General features: G+C 36.6%; 2 protein-coding genes across 3 annotated transcripts in view; one reads left to right on the forward strand and one right to left on the reverse strand.

The window, feature by feature from the left end:
* The window catches only part of Shcbp1l (SHC binding and spindle associated 1 like), a 34,662-nt gene extending 32,354 nt beyond the window's left edge, over positions 1 to 2,308 (forward strand). The window contains exon 10 of the mRNA XM_027935023.2: positions 2,004 to 2,308. Coding sequence (XP_027790824.2) covers positions 2,004 to 2,255 — 252 coding nt within the window. The 3' untranslated portion in view covers positions 2,256 to 2,308. The remainder of the gene's footprint in view (positions 1 to 2,003) is intronic.
* A 3,851-nt stretch (positions 2,309 to 6,159) lies between these two features.
* The window catches only part of Dhx9 (DExH-box helicase 9), a 41,735-nt gene continuing 28,867 nt past the window's right edge, over positions 6,160 to 19,027 (reverse strand). For both annotated transcript variants that reach the window (XM_027934938.2, XM_071600239.1), the window contains 12 exons: positions 18,188 to 18,401; positions 17,980 to 18,074; positions 17,760 to 17,833; positions 16,101 to 16,253; positions 14,228 to 14,388; positions 13,076 to 13,187; positions 12,340 to 12,501; positions 12,102 to 12,229; positions 9,994 to 10,223; positions 9,694 to 9,809; positions 8,581 to 8,781; positions 6,160 to 7,012 (listed from right to left, as the gene is read on the reverse strand). In XM_027934938.2, coding sequence (XP_027790739.2) covers positions 6,496 to 7,012; positions 8,581 to 8,781; positions 9,694 to 9,809; positions 9,994 to 10,223; positions 12,102 to 12,229; positions 12,340 to 12,501; positions 13,076 to 13,187; positions 14,228 to 14,388; positions 16,101 to 16,253; positions 17,760 to 17,833; positions 17,980 to 18,074; positions 18,188 to 18,401 — 2,163 coding nt within the window. In that variant the 3' untranslated portion in view covers positions 6,160 to 6,495. The remainder of the gene's footprint in view (positions 7,013 to 8,580; positions 8,782 to 9,693; positions 9,810 to 9,993; positions 10,224 to 12,101; positions 12,230 to 12,339; positions 12,502 to 13,075; positions 13,188 to 14,227; positions 14,389 to 16,100; positions 16,254 to 17,759; positions 17,834 to 17,979; positions 18,075 to 18,187; positions 18,402 to 19,027) is intronic.

Here is a 19,027-nt window from a genome sequence, read left to right on the forward strand (position 1 = left end):
TGCATGTTTTCTTTCCTCAAATAGATTTTAAATTACATAAAGGCAGGGGCAGGTTGTGTATCCCTTATCTGAAATGATTGGGACCACAAGTTTCAGAGTTCTGATTTTTTAAAATTTAAAAATATTTATGAATACTATATATTGGATATAGAACCCAAATATAAACACAAGATTCATTTGTTTCACACACACACTTTTGTATGCATAGCCAAAAGGTAATTCTTTACATTATTTTAAATAATTTTGTGCATGAAAGTTTCTTGGTGTGGAGATTCACTGGTATCATTTCAGCACTCAGAAAGTCTTGGATTTTAGAACACTTTAGATTTTGGATTTTTAGATTAAAGATGCTCAATCTGTACTAGTAGACCTCCCTGCCCTACTGCCCTCACCCTCAACTTGATTTTGAACCCTAAGACAGTTAATTGGTTGAAAATAAAGTACAGGGGCTGGGGATGTCCCTCAGTGGCAGAATGCTCATCTAGCATGTGAGAAACCCTACAGGTGATCCCCAGCACCACAGAGAAAAAAAGAAGGAAAGAAAGAATAGAAAAAGAAGGTGCAAATGATCATTGGACACCCTTAGAGCAATTTTGAAATCCGATTTATCTTAAAACATTTTTTCTGTTCTTAAGTATTTTTCAAATTTTCAATGGTTCTTAAATGTTAGTACACACCAGTTTCTGATTAACTCTGGGGTGAAGCCTCAGGGTTTGTGCTAGTAAGTTCCCAGGTGATGCTAATACAGCTGGTCCACACACAATTTAAGAACCATATATATCCCCCCGCTACTCAAAAGTGGGAGCCACTGGCATTACTTGGTAGCTTGTTAGAACCGCAGAATAGTGAGCGAGGCGTGGTAGTTCATGCCTGGCATCCCAGCTTCTCAGGAGGCTGAGGAGGATCACAAGTGTAAGCCCAGCCTCGGAAACTTAGCAAGACCCTGTCTCAAAAAATAAAAAGGAGTGGGGATGTAGCTCAGCAGTAGAGCACCCCTGGGTTCAATCTCCAGTACAATAAACAAAAACAAAAAAAAAAAACCCCTGCAGAATATTGTCGTACCCCAGACTGATCCCAATGTTTAACAAGATCCTCAGAGGATTTAAATATATACACTGATGTTTAATAAACTTTAAAAAATTTTTTTTTTTTTTAGTTTTAGGTTGACACAATATCTTTATATTTATGTGATGCTGAGGATTGAACCCAGTGCCTCATGCATACTAGGCGAGCACTCTACCACTGAGCCACAACCCCAGCTCTGAAACTTTTATAAATGTTTATAAACTCTGACAAGACTGTCCCTGGCCTTCTCCAGCCTTCTCTCTGGCCACTCCTCCTGTGTTGTGTTATATTCAAGCTACACTGGCTCTTTTTTGCTCCTAGATATTGTGAAGCTTGTTCTGGCCATTATTTACAGACCTGTAGGAAACATTCTTCCTATAGGTCTGTAAATAATGTTTGACAACTTTATTATTTATATCTGAACATAATTGTTCCTTTTCAAAGAAGCCATTACTATAAAGAACACCAGTTAAGTAGTGACCTCTCCCCACACTCCCACCAAGTCATGCTATATTATACTACCCTATTTTGTTTCATAATATAAATTGTTTTCATGCTTTACCTGTTAGAGGGTCACTTAAAAAAATTTTTTAGACGTTGATGGATCTTTATTCATTTACTTATATGTGGTGCTGAGAATTGAACCCAGGGCCTCACACATGCTAGGCAAATGCTCTACCACTGAGCCACAACTCCAGCCCTAGAGGTCACTTTTACGGGCCATTGCTGTATTCCCAATTACAATCAGTGATTTTTATCTAAAGCTGATAAAAATAAACTGACTTCATTTAATATTTTTACATTAATCAACATGAGGAAAACACGCTTGTTCAAAACTTGTTATTGTAAAGTAACTTGTTAACATATAAGGTTAACTTGTTTATATGTTCTTTGTATTAAAATTATTTAATAACTAATTTCCTCAATTAATTTAACAGGTTCTGCCAGCGCCCAAATTGAAGATGACTAATAATCACATATACAACAACAATGGCTATGGAGTAAGCATTCTTCAACCAACTGAACAGTTTTTCATTGTAGCAGAACAAACTCTCAACAAAGGGGCTGCTTCAGGAGATAAAAAAGATGATAAAATGCTCTCCAAAGTGATGCAAAACCTGAATCTGGAAATGAATAATAATAAGATAGAAGCAAATTTAAAGGGGGATATCAGAGTAGTCACCAGTTAAAGCATCTGGATAAATATTTAAGTTTTATATTTTAAGAATTTAATAATTCTCATGTCCCACAGAAATGGTACTTCAATTAAATTCAAAGATGATTTAATTAAAACATTTAAATGCTTTCATTGAATGATTCATTTTAACATTTTAAAAAGCTTTATTGATATGATTCGCATACCATAAAATTCATTCTTTAAAGTGTATAAATCAGGGACTGGAGATAGATAGCTCAGTTGGTAGAATTCTTGCCTTGCATGCACAAGGCCCTGAGTTCAATCCCCAGCGCCATATAAACAAAAATAATAATAAAAATGTGTATAAATTAGTAGTTTTTAGTGTATGAGGTATAATCACCATTTAACTCAGAAACAAATATGGCTTTAAATAGTGTTTTTTAGTGCCTAGTCCAATAAACAGTATTCAGTGTTCTAGGCAGAGTAGATAAAATTAATTTTATAGTAAATTCCCAGTGATCTTTACAATAATATGGCACTATATTGAAATAATATTAGGTTCAAGTTAAGGAAATCCAAAATGAGAGAAGTGAACAATATAGAAACATGTTTCTCCCTCATGTTTAAAAAATGCATGTGCATGGGCTGGGGGTGTGGCTCAGCGGCAGAGCACTTGCCTCCCAAGTGTGAGGCACTGGGTTGGAGCCTCACTCAGCACCACATAAAAATTAAGGTATTGTGTCCATTTACAACTTAAAAAAAAAGCATGTACTTGCTTTGGTGGAACAAAGTAAAATTGGAATGATATATAGAGATTTATCATGCCTCCCTGCATACACATAACAAGCACATTTGTGAAATGTTCCATGTTTAAAAAAAAATGCAGAGGTACTCGGTGCAGGTCTGATACACAGGTGTTTAATATTGTCACAAGTCCAAGCTTCCATCTTGTTTTAGCACTGTATGGCTTCTGTTAAAAATCACCCCACATTCCAAAACAATGATTGTTGCTCAAACCGCGATGTCCAAATTCCAACCAAGAAGAGAGAGGACCTTTCTACTAAAGTGCACACATTTCAACTTTCAATCCTCTAGCTAGAAACTAATCGAATGGCTAGACTCAGCTGTAAATGAGACTAGACCATAAAATCTTTGTGAGATAACCACTTGTCCTTTAAAATAGGGGGTTGAACATCAATAGATTTAAAGACAAGAATCACATGATTATCTCAATAGAAAAAAAGAACAAATGAAAAAAACACATAATAGGGGTTTAAGAAACAACAAATGGTCTTTATCACAAAACAATTATATTGACTTAAGGATACTAAAAAGAGCACTCAGGCACAAATATTTAAACCTTTGACTTTTACAGTTTAAATCTGGGGTGCTCCTTCACTGAACTACATGCCCTACATTCCCAGTTTTTTTCTGAGACAGAGTCTAAGTTGCTGAAGATAACCTTGAACTTGTGATCCTCCTGCTTCAGCCTCCCAAGTAGCTAGGACTACTGGTGTGGGGCAATGCACCCAGCTGAGAGTATTTTTAAAGGCCTAGTTGTTCTTTAGTGCACCCACCTCCCTAAAGAACATCTGGAGGCATTTCTATAAGTGTTGTTTATACAAGGTCTTTGTTTACACATGATCTTATGAGTTTGTTATAATTCCAGGGGTTACTCATGGGATCCTTAACAAAATCAATCTCTAAGAATTTGATGAGCAATAAGAGTAAGGACTTTTCTTTCCAACCCTCTTCTACCTTCCTCGGTTTTTGGTCTCAGAAGAAAAGACAGGGGCAAAGATCTTTGAGAATGAGCAGAAGCAGCAGTAGGCTTCTGCTATCAAACTTCTCACTCATTGATCATCCGACTCCATTCTAAAGATTCTACTTTTCTTTAAACCTGTTTTCAAAATAATTCATGATAAACTCAGATTCTATAGTTAAAGTTTCCTAACACGGTCCAGAAACCTTTTTTGTATGTACTACGGCAGTCCACAAATAACAAAGGTATCAAATATAACTTAAAACTTCCAGTTTTCTGGACAGTAATTAAAACCTAGCAAATACAGTGAAATTCAAGTGCCTTTTCTCAAAATCAAAATATGTAGGTTTCTTTTTTCACATGGGACGCACCACCACATCCAGCTAAAATGATGTTTCAACCCAACTACAAATTCCATTTCTGATGTGTTTACTCTCTTCATGTTCCAACTGTTTTCAAATTCAGAGGGACTGTCTACTTCATTGAATTTAGAGATTCCTAGGACTAAGAAACTTCTGGTATGTCAACAAAGACTTCCAAATTTGATTGGCATGTGAAAGAGATCCACCCTGCATAATGTGGACAGCCCACAAGGAACAAAAGGTGCAAGATGGTGAATGCAAGCTCAATTTTTGAGTGTGACCATGGCTGCACAAAGCCTTGAGCAATGTGCAAGGGTATTAGTTAGGATCCTTTACTCTTCAAGGTGGACTCTGACCAGCAATTCTCAATTGCCAGGCCTTCAGTCTCAGACTGGGGCTGCATCTTTGGTGCCAGCTTCTTTGAGCAGCTGAGTTCCTCCAGACCTCCGTGTGCAGATAGATGGCCATTATGGACTAAGCAATTTCTGATCATGTAAGCCAACTTTATAAATCCCTATTCTCATATATAAATATATAATATATATATATACACACACACATAAATATCCAGAGATTTGAGCAGCTTCACAGAATGACAGCACATTAGGTAGTAGTTGGTCAAAGACCTGCCCATTCATTGACACTGAGAACTTCTAGAGATTGGCTTTCTAGAATTGCTACAGTAACTTTTATTTCCTCCCAACTTTTATTGAGAACCTCGGGAAATTTACAATTCCCTTTCACGCCACATTCAGTACAGAGGAAGCAAACAATGAAGCTTAGAAGTGCAATGAAGGTACCAAGTGTACAAGCTGCTCATGGACACAATGGGCTGCAAATCAGGTCCATGCTCAACCATCTTAACTTCTACAAGAGCTGACACAATTGTCCATGACAACTCACTGAAGCCTCAAACCCTGGTTTTTACCCCCAAATCTTCTCCACTTTCCAGTCCCTTTCTCTCCAGCATGTCATCAGGGATCATTTTTAGAAAAGTATTTTCTATGTGGACTATAAGGGGAAGTTGAGAAATGAAACACTGGTTGACGCAAGATAGTAATATGCTACAAAATTAGTCAACAAAGCAAAGCTTTGTGAATTTTCAGTTGTAATGAACTGTTACATAAAGATTCTCTGAATAAGGAAAACAAATGACACTTATCTTGCATTTGGGAGACCTTGGATTCAATCACTAGAACAAAAAACAAGCCAACTATGAAAGAATCCTATGATGGAAGCACTTTTTGGATTACAACAGAGGGATAACACTACTGAGTTAGACCCAACAGCTTAAATTCACAGGGCACGGAACAGCAAAAACAAACTAATGGAAGCTCTAGAAACCTATACAGGTTCCAGGTCTTTAGCAAAACACTTCTGAATGGTTCTTTCCATGTTTCCACTGGAAAAGTTGCTGGGGGCTAGAATTCAGTCAAGTGAGGCATTATTCATCTTATACCTCTTATGGTATTTTTCACAATCCTAAGGTCAAAAGAAAGCAGAGTCCTCATAGATAGTCTTACTAACCACATACCAAACATAAGTGGTAAAGAGATGTAGTCTACCTTAATTTAGAAAAGAAAATGCTGATCTCAATTTCGAAGTTTTTTTGACACAGCTTCAGAGGAAGCCAAAATGTTCAGCCCTAGTTACATGGAGGTCCACTTGACTTGGGCACACTCACTGGTCAATATATGGTGAAACAGCAATTCAATTCCAAGACTATTTATTCTATTACAAGTACTAATATCACTTGCATATTTCTCAAAAAACAGTACAGAGTACAAAGAATAAATATAATTGGCATTGTAAACTTAATCAATTACACACAGTCAGCATTCAGTGGAATACTTTATTTTCTATTGTATTAAACAAAAGCCAAGAAAATATCAAGTTAATTTAGAAGGCAAATCTTTACTCCTTAAAGAAAAAATACAAACTGTAGTACTTTTATAATAGATCATATTTTACATAATATAAACAAAAATCACTAATGTGTCTATATGCTTGGTTTCCTTAAACTACAATGAACCACAGAATAGGTGGAAAATGCGTTTATTTTTTTTTTTTGGTGCAAATAATAAACATCATGGGAAAACACACAGCATGCTTTTTTTTTTTTTTTTTTCAAAAAACTGTCTATGCACAGGCACTGACATAACCGAGTTTTAATAACCACCACCTCCTCTTCCCTGTCCAAAGTAGCCACCACCATAGCCCCCCCTACCACCACCTCGATGGAATCCCCCAGATCCTCGGTAGCCCCCTCCAGATCCTCTATAATCTCCACCACATCCTCTGTAGTCTCCCCCAGATCCTCTATAGTCTCCACCGGATCCTCTGTAGTCTCCACCAGATCCTCTGTAGTCCCCACCAAAGTTTCCCCTATACCCTCCTCGGAAACCTCCTCTGTAACCTCCACCACCACCTCCACCTCCACCATATCCTCCTCGATAAGAGTTGGAGCCACCACCATAACCACCACCACCTCCATAGCCTCCGCCTCCGCCGCCGCCGCCACCACCACCACCTCCATAGCCTCCCCCACCAAAACCTCCACTGTTATAGCCACCACCATAGCCTCCAGTGCCATAGCCTCCACCACCATATCCAGAAACTCCCCTTCTATATCCACTGCCATTATCATATCGGGCCATCTTGGGAGGTCGTGGACCATCTCCATACCTAGGAAAAGCACAAAACCACCATTTTAGTAAATCTGTTTTTTTTCCCCTCATATGTACACGTTTTATTTATTTTGTAGAACTGGGATCAAGCAGTCTTGTTGTACATGTTAAGCAAGCAGTCTACCATTCATTAGCTACACCCTAATCCCACAACTTTCAACACTTCCGAATTACTCAACCAAATATATAAATTGTATTTGAATATTTAATGCAAAACAGAATGTAGACCAACGCACAAATACAAACTGAAATGAATCTAATATGCATTTTCAAAAGAGACAGTATCTACAGGCAACAACCATAAACAGTCTAAAAGTTCTTCCTGCTTCATTCTCGAAGGCCTTAAATTTTGAAAGTTTTGTCCTTACAACTTTTTTTTAATTCAATGTTCTAAGAAATTCAAGTATTAAAAATACACTAGAAGAAGTTCCTGGTACTGGCAATAAACCAAATATTTGGTATTTACCAAACACCAAAATTTTGGTATTCTCCTGTATTACCTCAGAAGTGTTCTTGAAAAATGTCTTGACAATCTGTTTCATAGGGCGAATGATAAAAATGAGGGCTAAAGGAAATCTGCACATCAAGATGCTTTGGAAAAACAATTCTAATTCAGCTTATTAGTATGGAACACTCTGAAGACTGACACTAGCAATCCAATAGCTATCCAAGTCAGATACAACAGCTATGAATTCAGGTTACTCCACTGCCCACCTTCTATTGATTTTATTGGAAACCTGTTTATGTAGTCAAATCCCCACTGCAGAGAAAAGCCAAAGCACCATTTGAAAAAAAAAAAAGAAAAAAAAAAAAGCCCCCAAATGGTAGTGGTACACGCCTGTAATCCCAGAAGCTCATGAGGTCGAGGCAGAAGGATTTGGGTTCAAAGTCAGCCTTAGCAACTTAGCGAGGCACTAAGCAACTAATTAGGAAGTGCTCCTAGGTTCATTCCCCAGTACCAAAAAAAAGAAAAGCATGAAGTACACTGATAACATGACACCAAGTCTGCAACTTTACAAATTTTTTTAAAAAGTCACACAATAAAAAATTATTGACCCTAAATGAAGACCACATGGGTATACATTTTATATTGTGCCTTTTCTGTAGGTATCAAATATTCCCAAAATAATAAGCTGAAGGCAAAGAAAAAAAAACATGCGGCAAAAAAAAATTTTTTAATTAATAGAAATTTCATCTTTTCATACTCTTATTTCCTCAAAATAAAGCCTGCTGCTTTACATTTAAGAAACAATTTAACCTATCCACATTTTTTCTTCAGAAATGCCAAAATAATGTTGTGATAAGAACTATCTAGGCTATATCACTTACCTGGTTAGGTGAACCACTCTGACCTATGTACATACACTTAAGGTTCTTTTCCATCTCTAACAGAGATGGAAAAAGCCGAGGAGGTGGGTAGATGCTATTCTTTTGTTCTGAGTATGTCAGCCCAACTAATTTTTGTATTTAGGGCTTGCCTAGTTCCATCAACTAAATATGGGAATACCAGGTCTACAAGGAATATCCAGCCTCTGTTTGATTCAAAGAAAGCAATGTGGTACTCACCGTGCACTGCCAATCATAAGGTTTATACCAGCAGCTGATGGCCTAGAGATTTGGCGAATCATGTTAAGCATATGTTCATTTACAGGGTCCAACTGGCTGATGATATTAGGTTGTTTGCTTACTTCAACAACCAGAGCTTCCATTGCTGCTCTGAGGGCAGTAATACAGGCAGCGGCTTCATGGGATATTTGTAGTCTGATCCTAAAATAAGAAAAACAAAAACTAAGAAAAGGACAACAAGCAGCAAGACTACTTCCGATTCCTTAAATTCAGAGATTGCTTTTCATGGAATAAATCTAACTGTTTAACAAGTACAAGTGCTATATCCAAATGAACCAAGACTTAGGCAAACACAGGTATGAGGAGTAATAATAATCTGTATTCTTTAAAAAAACAAAACAAAACTGCTAGCTATTGGGAGTCTCATAACTCAGTCTCCAATAAATTAAGAGACTCAGAATGTTGGGATTGAGGAAGCAGCTCTAGTAAGATAGACTGCTTAGTATGCATGAAAACCTGGGTTCAATCTTCATCACCACCAAAAAAAAAGAAAAAAAGAACAGAAATTAAGAATGGTGGACTCTTCTACATTAACCTACTGACTGCCCATCAAGCTCCATTTCATTATGGCAGAATGCACACCACAACGTCTTATAGAGCACATAGCACCCAAGCTCTAATTAGAGTCTACTTTGGTAATGACAGTATTCACGGTGACATAAGTGACAAATCTATAATGCATTTACTTCTACTGGGATAGTCAATTTAAAATATACTTTAGGGCTGGGGTTGTGGCTCAGTGGTTGAGCGCTTGCCTACCACGGGGCGAGGCCCTGGGTTCCATCCCCAACACCACATAAAAATTAATAAAGATACTGTGCCCAACTACAACTAAAAAAAATAAATATTAAAAATAAATAAATAAAATACACTTTACATAGAACAATATGACCAACATTTACCACTCTCCAAGAAAATATGTTATAAAGAACCAAATATGGTCCACTAAATCTTGCATTGTTTACTTTACATTGAAGTCAGAGCAGAGCTGAGTTTGGGCATATCTCAGAATTCTAAGAATTCATTTTGGAGGTCATATCTGAAAATCCATACCAGTCATCTACAAACACAATCTGCCCGTCAGATTGGACTCTCTTGGAAGCAAAGAGAAGCAACTGCAAGGGGGTGACTAAGGTCATGCCTTTAGCAGAGATGGCTCGGGTTCGAATCTGCAAATGGAAAAAGAGGCAAGAGGAAATCATTGATATGCCAACTGTCAAATACTGCCTATAATAACAACGTGTACTGTGAATATTAAAATTCACGTTCACAAAAAAGTGAAAAATTAATGTGCACAAAGGATAATAAAAAGAATTTGAATTTTTGAACTTTCTTAAATTTACCTTTACTTACCTTTTCACCAAATACAAAGAAGGGAGAAGGGTACTTCATGTCTTGGCTGCTAAATGGACAATTAACAGATGATTTGTGGATAAGTGCATTACGCCCTTCGGTAGTAAGAATCTTTCTCTTTTCCTTATGATAGCATACATTAGGGTACACGCCAAAAGCCAGGAGAGAGATAACAACATCCAAATTATTATCTGGTCCAGTGTTAGTAAACACTTGTGTCAACAAACAATCTGTTAAAAAGAATGGTTTAACAAAAAGAAAAAAAAAAATCAGTTAACTGGCAAATCCTCATATCACATGCAAACTAAATAGAATAATTCTTCCACTTTACAAATAACCTGGCTAAAAAACATTCTTCTCAGAACCTTACTATCAAATTCAAGAAGGCCAAATTATATTCTGGGCAAGAACAAACATGCAACAACAAATCCATCGTGTACAACTCTAGTCCACCAATTTAAAAAAAAAAAGAGGAAAAGAAAAAAAATATTCCAAGTTCCAGGAGAAATTCTGCTAAGTCCCCACAAGAAAACTAAAGTATCTGCATTCTTTTCTACACAAAACCACAACAGAAGCCAGGATGGTTGCTGAAAACAATAAAAATCATCTACTCTCTGAATTCACATTAATCTGATAGGATCAAAGTGTTTATTGGCTATTATTAGATAGCTATTACTTGTAGAAGATGGAATTAGTGATAATCTAAGAGAATAAGGGAACCCACTGGAATGAGGGCTTTTTTCACCCAGTTTATACATTTTGAATACATGATCACTAATAAGAACCCTAACAGGGTAAGCTAAGAATAAGGATATATAAATCTGAGTTCTAGTTTCACACCTCCTAATTAGATAAATCTGGATAAATAATTTAAACTCTGGTATTGGGTTAATAATCCATAAAAAGTGTTATTAACAGCTGAGGCTCAGGAATTTTTATAAAGAATCTAGCACATAAAATTGCCTTTCCTTTTCTGTTGAAAAAAAATCCATTCAGTTTACCACAGATGAGAACTATTTTATCTTTTCAGTAATGTACCTTTGCCCAACAACCAAAGAAGGTTTCAACTAAACATGTCCTATTTCTGGTTATGCATGTCCTACTTCTATGTCTCAATGTTTAGCCTAGTTAGAAAACACCAACTTTTTATTGAAACGAAAAAAATTTGGAATGTATCACACATATTAATGACCCCCGTTTCATCTCTAAGAGCTTAAATTCAACTCACTTAAAAACTTAAATGTGGTAAATTTTACTTCAAACTGAAGGCAGCTATGGTGGCATATATTTGTAGATCCCAGCAACTTAGGAAGCTAAGGCAGGAGGATTCAAAGTTTGAGGCTAGCTTGAGCAACTTACAAAGATACTGACTCAAAATTAAAATAAAAAAATACTTCAAGTTGGGCATGGTGGTATAAGCCTGTAACCCCAGTAACTTACCAGGCAAAGGCAGGAAGATCAAGAGTTCAAAACCAGCCTCAAAAACTTAGTGAAACCCAAAGCAACTCAGTGAAACTGTCTCTAAATAAAATATTTAAAAAGGCTGGGGTGTGGCTCAGTAGTTTTAAGTGCCTTTGGAGGATTCAATCCCCAGTACCAAAGGAAAAACAAAAACCAAAACCACTTCAAATTTAAAAACGAATACACACTGAACTAATTAAATCACTTCTCAATGTGCACTGAACATCATGACTTTTTGTTTCCTTTTTAAAAGGGACTTCCATGTTCAAAGAACTAAGAAATAACTGGGTACATAGAGCACATGATTCGAGAGTGGGGTTGTAGCTCAGTGGTGGAATGCTTGTCTATTTTGTGAGGCGCTGGGTTCGATCCTCAGCACCTCATATAAATAAATAAAGCCCTATCAACAACTAAAAAATAAAAATAAAAAAAGAATCTGGGCATGATGCTGAGAAAGGAGTATCTAGAGTACACAGCCAGCCTCCGCAAAAGTGAGGCACTAAGCAAATGAGACCCTGTTCAATCCCTGTGACCCCCCAAAAACAAAGAAGATTGAGCATATGATCTGAAGTCCGAAGGTTAAATATTCTATACTTTAAAATAGGCACATCAGTATCACTTCACAAATTACTGTAACAGAAGCTTACCTTCTGGAAATCCAGAATTAATCAGAATCTCTTTAAGCTGAACTTTGGCTTCCCAAGTCATTCTCAGTGTAGCCATATTGAGACGTTTATGTTCACAAAAACGAATCTCTGCTTCTTCTCCACTCATTCTATAAATTGGAATGGTAAAAAGACATTGTCAAAGAACAGAGAACTCCACACCAAATTAGAAAATAGAAACAGCTCACCCAACTTTTAGAACACTCTTTCAAACCCATACCTCGCATCATCCCAGGCTTGAAACACTGACAAAAGGGCCACATGATCAGAAAATCTATTTCCAGCAAAGTTCCGATGGATATACCCCAGGCGCTTTCCCTCACTAATGAAAGGCTCAGGAAAGCAGGTAGCAGCAGAGATGGTACAGACAGCATCACCCACACTGAAAAACAAATTGACAGTTCAATTGAGACTAGATAATAACCTTGATGCCAATAGGTCAGGTAGCACTCACTGTGAGCTGTGGGTTTGAGGCTTTATTGGCTAAAATGATGCTTTTATCAGTGCTAAATTGACTTAACCAGGAACATTTATATAGGCCCTTTCTCCAGAAAAAAGTGAAATTACCTCTGACAACAATGGCTAAACATCCACCATAAATTATGACCAAGAATCATAATTTTCCCTTTCCTATTCTCTCAAAGAAATATCTTTTTATCTTCCAAACTTTATGATAAAAATGTATACCTTTTCATAGTACTATTTCCTTTCAAGGGACAACTAAACTAAAATCCTGGGGAATGCCATTCTCTTTTGAGAAATCAGTGCTTATCCCCCAGCTTGAAGAAATGCACTGGAAGAAAAAGGACTAGTTTTACTATTTGTCTTTGTATCTAGATTATCAGTTATTTTAACCAAAAAGTGTCTATTTTTCCTTAAAGTGCATCTTGCTTTCATGGGGAGTGGATTATGATTCTGAATTATCACCACTATCAACAACAATACAAAGTACTTACTAGAAAATACACCCCATTATCATCATTTTGCCAAAGCGAGGCTCGATGGGGAGCTTAGCCAGGATTCGTCCCAAAGGAGTCAACTCATCATTGACATCCAATGCATCAAGTTCTGTGGAAAAATATTTCTGTATGAGCAGAAATGGTAAGGAATACCCTTAAATGTAAGCAAACATAGATTTGCTTCATAGATTAAGGCTAGGATAGGGAATTTAAGATCCCATCATTTTTCAAAGCAACTGCCAGCACCATGTCCACAACCATCAATGCCCCACTTAACTTGCTACTATGGATTGATCCCAGGGACACTGAGCTACACACCCTAGCCCTATTTATATGGAGACAGGTTCTCACTAAATTGTCAATGTTAGCCTGAACTTGTGATTCTCCTGTCTCAGGCTTCCAAGTACCTAGGATTACAGGTGTGTGTCAGTGTGCCCCTCAGAGCCAATTCTTAGCACTCAAAAAGTAGAACAAAACTAAATTATAGAGCATCTAACATAAATGATACTAGAATTAGTTCTTGTGGAATATAAATCTACATAGAGCCTACAAGAAGTCTATATAAACACAGTAATAATAATTGCATCATGAGTACCTATGTTCCATACCATTAGTCAAGACACAATCAGCTGATAATAATTTTGAACAAAGAAAGCAATGAAATCTGGAAGCTTTAAGTTTGCACAAAAGGTGAATGCTTGATTCAAAACTCAAATGCGGAGCCTTCTGACTCCAGTACTCAAAAAGAAAACAAATGTTCTAACACATGTACACCATACTAAAAACAAAGTTTAATACAATAAACCTTATTACCACAGCTCTTTTGTTGACTTTACCTTCATTCTTTAAAAAAAAAAAAAAAAAAATTTTTTAGGGCTCAGTTGGTAGAGTGCTGGCTTTGAATGCACAAGGCCCTGGGTTCAATCCCCAGCATTCTCCCCCAAACTATTTTTTAGTTGTAGATATGGTACCTTTACTTTATTTACTTATTTTTATGTGGTGGTGAGGATTAAAAACTATCTCACACATGCGAGACAAATGCCCTACCACTGAGCCACAAACCCAGCCCCAGACTTCATCTTCATTCTATTTCATTCGTTAAGTATTATCTGCTAATACTTGTGTGAGCAAGTCTGTATCTACAAGTACCTCTAAGAGTGTGCTCGGCTTCAATCACAGCATCCAAAGGTGGAGGTTCAATTGCCTTGGCCAGGAATTGGCCAATTCCTCCTAGACGCAGAAGTTTTATGCTCAAAGCAATTTCATGCAATGGTGTTCGAAACATCTCTGGTGTCATGTGTGTTTCAAGTCTAAGAGAAAATAAATATAGTAACTATCCTCCTTGTAAACAGAAGTTATTCTACCAAAAATTTTTTTTTAATATTTATTTTTTTTAGTTTTTGGTGGACACAACATCTTTATTTTTATGTGGTGCTGAGGATCAAACCCAGCGCCCTGGGTATGCCAGGCGAGCGCTCTACCGCTCAAGCCACATCCCCAACCCCTTCTACCAAAATTTTTGCAGAGATAATCAGGAATATAAAGCTGCCCCCACCCCCGCTCTTATAGCTTCATAGGTTTTCTCCCCACCCCCAACTGAGGAGTGAAGAAGAATGATATGGCTATACCAAATTCTTTATTATTAATCCCCATGAGAGTTAAAAATAGTTGTATAGCAAGATTTTTTTTTTCTGGAGATGGGGGCAAACATTTTTCTACACAAACCCTAAGTGCACATAATTCTAGTGGCCCCTGGAAAAGATCTTACAAATTAGTCTTTAAATTTCTAATTAGAGTTACTATTATAAATTTACAATGCCAACAACAAATGTTGGCTTTGACAAGATTACCACTGTTCTAAGCAGTTTACATTATTAATTCTTGTAATCATCCCATCAACTTCTGGGTCAGATGACACAATACCTCCAACTTAACAACTGGACTCAAAGAAGTACCTTAATCTCAGTTTATACAATGGAAACAAAGACTTAATAAGTGTAGAAGTATAGGATACTGCAATGAATTAGTACTGCTGGCAAGACTTAGATCAACTTAAATTAAGTTTACATAAAAATTTACAACATCTCTTTCCTCGCCTTGCTGAGAAATGAGCAAAAATTCCTTACTAAAAGGTAAATTTGTCATTATTAATTTATTATTACTATGTTAAGATTTTAAAGAATAACTATTATTTCTATTTAGTCAAAGGACAATGTAAGTTAAAAAAAAAAAAACTAGATGGTCCCCAAATGCCACAGGCACTCATCAGTTCATTCTAATGCTTATCCATATCTGTAAGGAAAGTTACTTGTATAAAAACAATAAAAATCAAACTGATTTTTCTTCATATCATGTACACTTATGCACCTGGAGAATTTCTTCTTAATGAATAGTTCCCATCCAAAAATGTTTCAAAAAGAAAAGAAAAAAATGAAAGAAAGGGTCTATGTAATATAAATGAAAATGGATAAAGAATTAAGAGTTGGATTTGAGGGGCTGGGGATGTGGCTCAAGCGGTAGCGCGCTCGCCTGGCATGCGTGCGGCCCAGGTTTGATCCCCAGCACCACATACAAATAAAGATGTTGTGTCCGCCAATAACTAAAAAAAAAAATAGTCTCTCTCCCTCTCTCTTAAAAAAAAAAGAGTTGGATTTGAGTCCTGACTCTCTCCAGTCTTGGTGAAGTCAGCTCAACTCCATAAACTTTGTCTTACCAGAATAATATCCTAAATTTCTCAGGAACATGAAATGCACTGTGAAACAGTGAATTAATGGTAATAAAACTGAAAATAGAAATACTCTTATAAATACAAAGGTACTTTTAATTTGAGTAAGTTAACTATTTCATATCAGTAATTCCAAAATGACAAAGTTATTGTTTTATCAAATAAGCTGTCATTAATTTCTTCTTTTCATTCTTACCACAATTTAATTTTCTAAGCTAAGCATCCTTCAATTCTTGACTGTAGGCATGTATATATCAAGTTGATGGAAATAAAAAGTACTTGTTAATCTTGTCTTACCTCTCAAATCTAGCTCGGCTACAGAGGTGAAAACAGAATCCAGGCCGTACGCGTCCAGCTCGGCCTTTCCGCTGCTCAAGATTTGTTTTGGATGCCCATACTGTAGCATAGTTGGTCATGTTATTATGAGCAGTGAACAGTTTCACTTTTTGCCTAAATAGGAAAGATTGGTTTACTCGAAGACCCACAAATATTCCTAAAAACAATAGCCATTGAATAGTAGATGCTTTCCAAATAGTGATGCCTACTACTAGTAAATATCTATTTCTGATAGCACAAATAAGATGCAGGAATTTGAACTATACTCGCCTAGTTGTCAATCTACTAAAAAGCAATTTAATACAAATGAAACATTTATCACCTGGATTGCCATGGAAAACTTATATTATCAAAAATGAGTATGAGACTACCTACTTACAAGGTTTTTATAGACATAAGTGAAGCTAGCTTGGTGGTACCTTTCTGTAATCGAAGTCTCAGGTGGCTGAAGCTGGGGGATGTCAAGTTCAAAGACAGACTTGACAATCACTGAGAAGCCGTCTTAAAAAGAACTCCCAGCTGTAGCTCAAAAGTAAAGTGACCCTGGGTTCAATCCTCCCACCCCCATAAAGATTTACATACATAAATTTAAAGCATGAAAATAAAATACTACACATGAACGTAAGAGAAAATTATCCAAGTTATCTCTATTCCAGTGTTAAATCCAACTTTTAGGGTTTCTATGATCTAAAGTTTATAAGCTGAGACAAAGCATATGGAACATCTCATACCCTACCTCATCAAATGGTGCCTATACGGTATATGTGAATCCCTAAGTAATCTCATTTACACCTACAGGTAGTCAATAACTACAGGACTGGGATTAGGAAAAAAAGGCTATTCACCATTCTGTAAAATGCTCATTGGCAAATCACTTTTTCTTTTGGCACCATGGATTGAAATCAAGGACACCTGAACCACTGAGCCACATCCCCTGCCCTATTTTGTATGTATTCAGAGACAGGGTCTCAAGGAGTCGCTTACTGCCTCATCACTGCAGAGGATGGCTTTGAATTTGAAATTCTCCTGCCTCAGCCTCCCAAGCTAGGATTACAGGCGTGTACCACTATGCCTGGACAATTCATTACTAATAGCCATGACAGACTGGTGGACTCTATACAGAAGGAACACAAGGTTAGCCAGTAGAGCACTAAGTCTGGAGCCTTGTGTATACAGGCCAGCACTCTACCACTGAGCTATGTCACCGGATGCTTTGATTTTTGAGTCAACTTGCTTAGTTTCTAAGGCTGGTGGTGAATTTATGATCTCCCTGCTAGACAGGCTCCTATGTACCTGGGATTATAGTCATGTGCTATCACACCAGCAGAAATCCTTTAATTCTTAAAAGGAGTGGGAGCATACTTAGTTAGAGCATTTGTTACGGGCTAAATGTTGGTTACCTTACATACCAAGCAGCTTTGATCAATGGGAGGGGGGAGCAGTGGGATGCACTTTCAAGTTTTAATGAAAGGCTTTCTAACTTTCTGGCATAAATGATTTGCGATTACCTCTAAACAGCATAGACAGATGCCTAAGAATTTTCAAAGTACAAAAATACAGGTGTGTTGAAATATAAGGTTTTTTTGATTCTATGCACAAATAGGTTTTTGGGAAACTTACTTGCAGGAATCAATGACATAAACAACATCATTTATAGTAATGCTTGTCTCAGCAATATTTGTGGACAAAATGACCTGCAAAAGATTCAAAAAGTATACTTATAGAAAACAGACATATCTGAAGTAATCATATATGCTTACATAGCAAATGTCATAGTCTTTTAAAAACATTTATACAATATTTATACCCTTCAATCCCATTAATAATGTTGACTGTTTACCTTGGTTACACCAACTGGTACAGGATCAAATACTTTGCGCTGTTCCTCTCGAGGTATCTGAGAATGCAGAGGTAGAATTTGATACCTATGTGTTCCTATAATAATACAGAAACATTGATGACTATTAATGGGAGCTGGTTCGAAACTTCATTATGGCCTAAGGTATATTTTCTTTCTCATATATGTGAGAAATTCACAAGATTCATACCAAAATGTGGATTCATTTCCAAATGCTTTTGCATAGTATAAATCAAATTCCAGCCAGGTAAAAAAACCAAAACAGCTCCAGGAACATTGAGGGTTTCAATGTACTTAAGCAGAGCTTCAATGAGTTCAAAAGGAGTTTCCTTTTCATTCAACTGAGACATGCTCATTTTTGTTTCTGGACCATATTCATCTCCACAGATCAGGTTGCAATTTGCCTGAAAAGACAAAGGGGTGACACATTTTTTTATTCTTTCAGTTATTACAGCTCATGAAATAAATCATGTAGATTTGTTCTTTAGGTTTGAATAATACCTAAAGTTATTACTATTATTCCTAAATGACTATAGCTATACCACTAGCATTACAAATTTACTTTCCATACATATAGAAAATATATCAATACACTAAATTTTCCTGAGGACACCAAATTAATGTACCAACGTTTATGAGATTTCAAAAGCTATCTTGTAGCAAGTAAATTTCTTTCCTATGCCAATTAACCCTAGTTTACGTTCCTTATTGTCTTATAAACTAGTATGATGATGATGTGATCTTTAATTCACTTCATCTGTTTTAAAATATGATTATGGGCTAGGGTTGTAGCTCAGTGGTAGAGGGCTCACATAGCACATGTGAGGTGGTGGGTTCAATCTTTAGCACAAGAAAATAAAAAAGGTATTTTAAAAAGTTAAAAAAACCCACTATTATTTGTCTTTTCTAAAATATGTGCCTTAAAAAAATCACTGATAAGGACTGGGGCTGTGGCTCAGTGGTAGAGCACTTGCCTAGCTTGTGTGATTTTTCAGCACTACATATGAATAAACAAAGTGAAAAATCCATT

Source organism: Marmota flaviventris, chromosome 12, assembly GCF_047511675.1.
Source record: "Marmota flaviventris isolate mMarFla1 chromosome 12, mMarFla1.hap1, whole genome shotgun sequence".
NCBI lineage: Eukaryota > Metazoa > Chordata > Mammalia > Rodentia > Sciuridae > Marmota > Marmota flaviventris.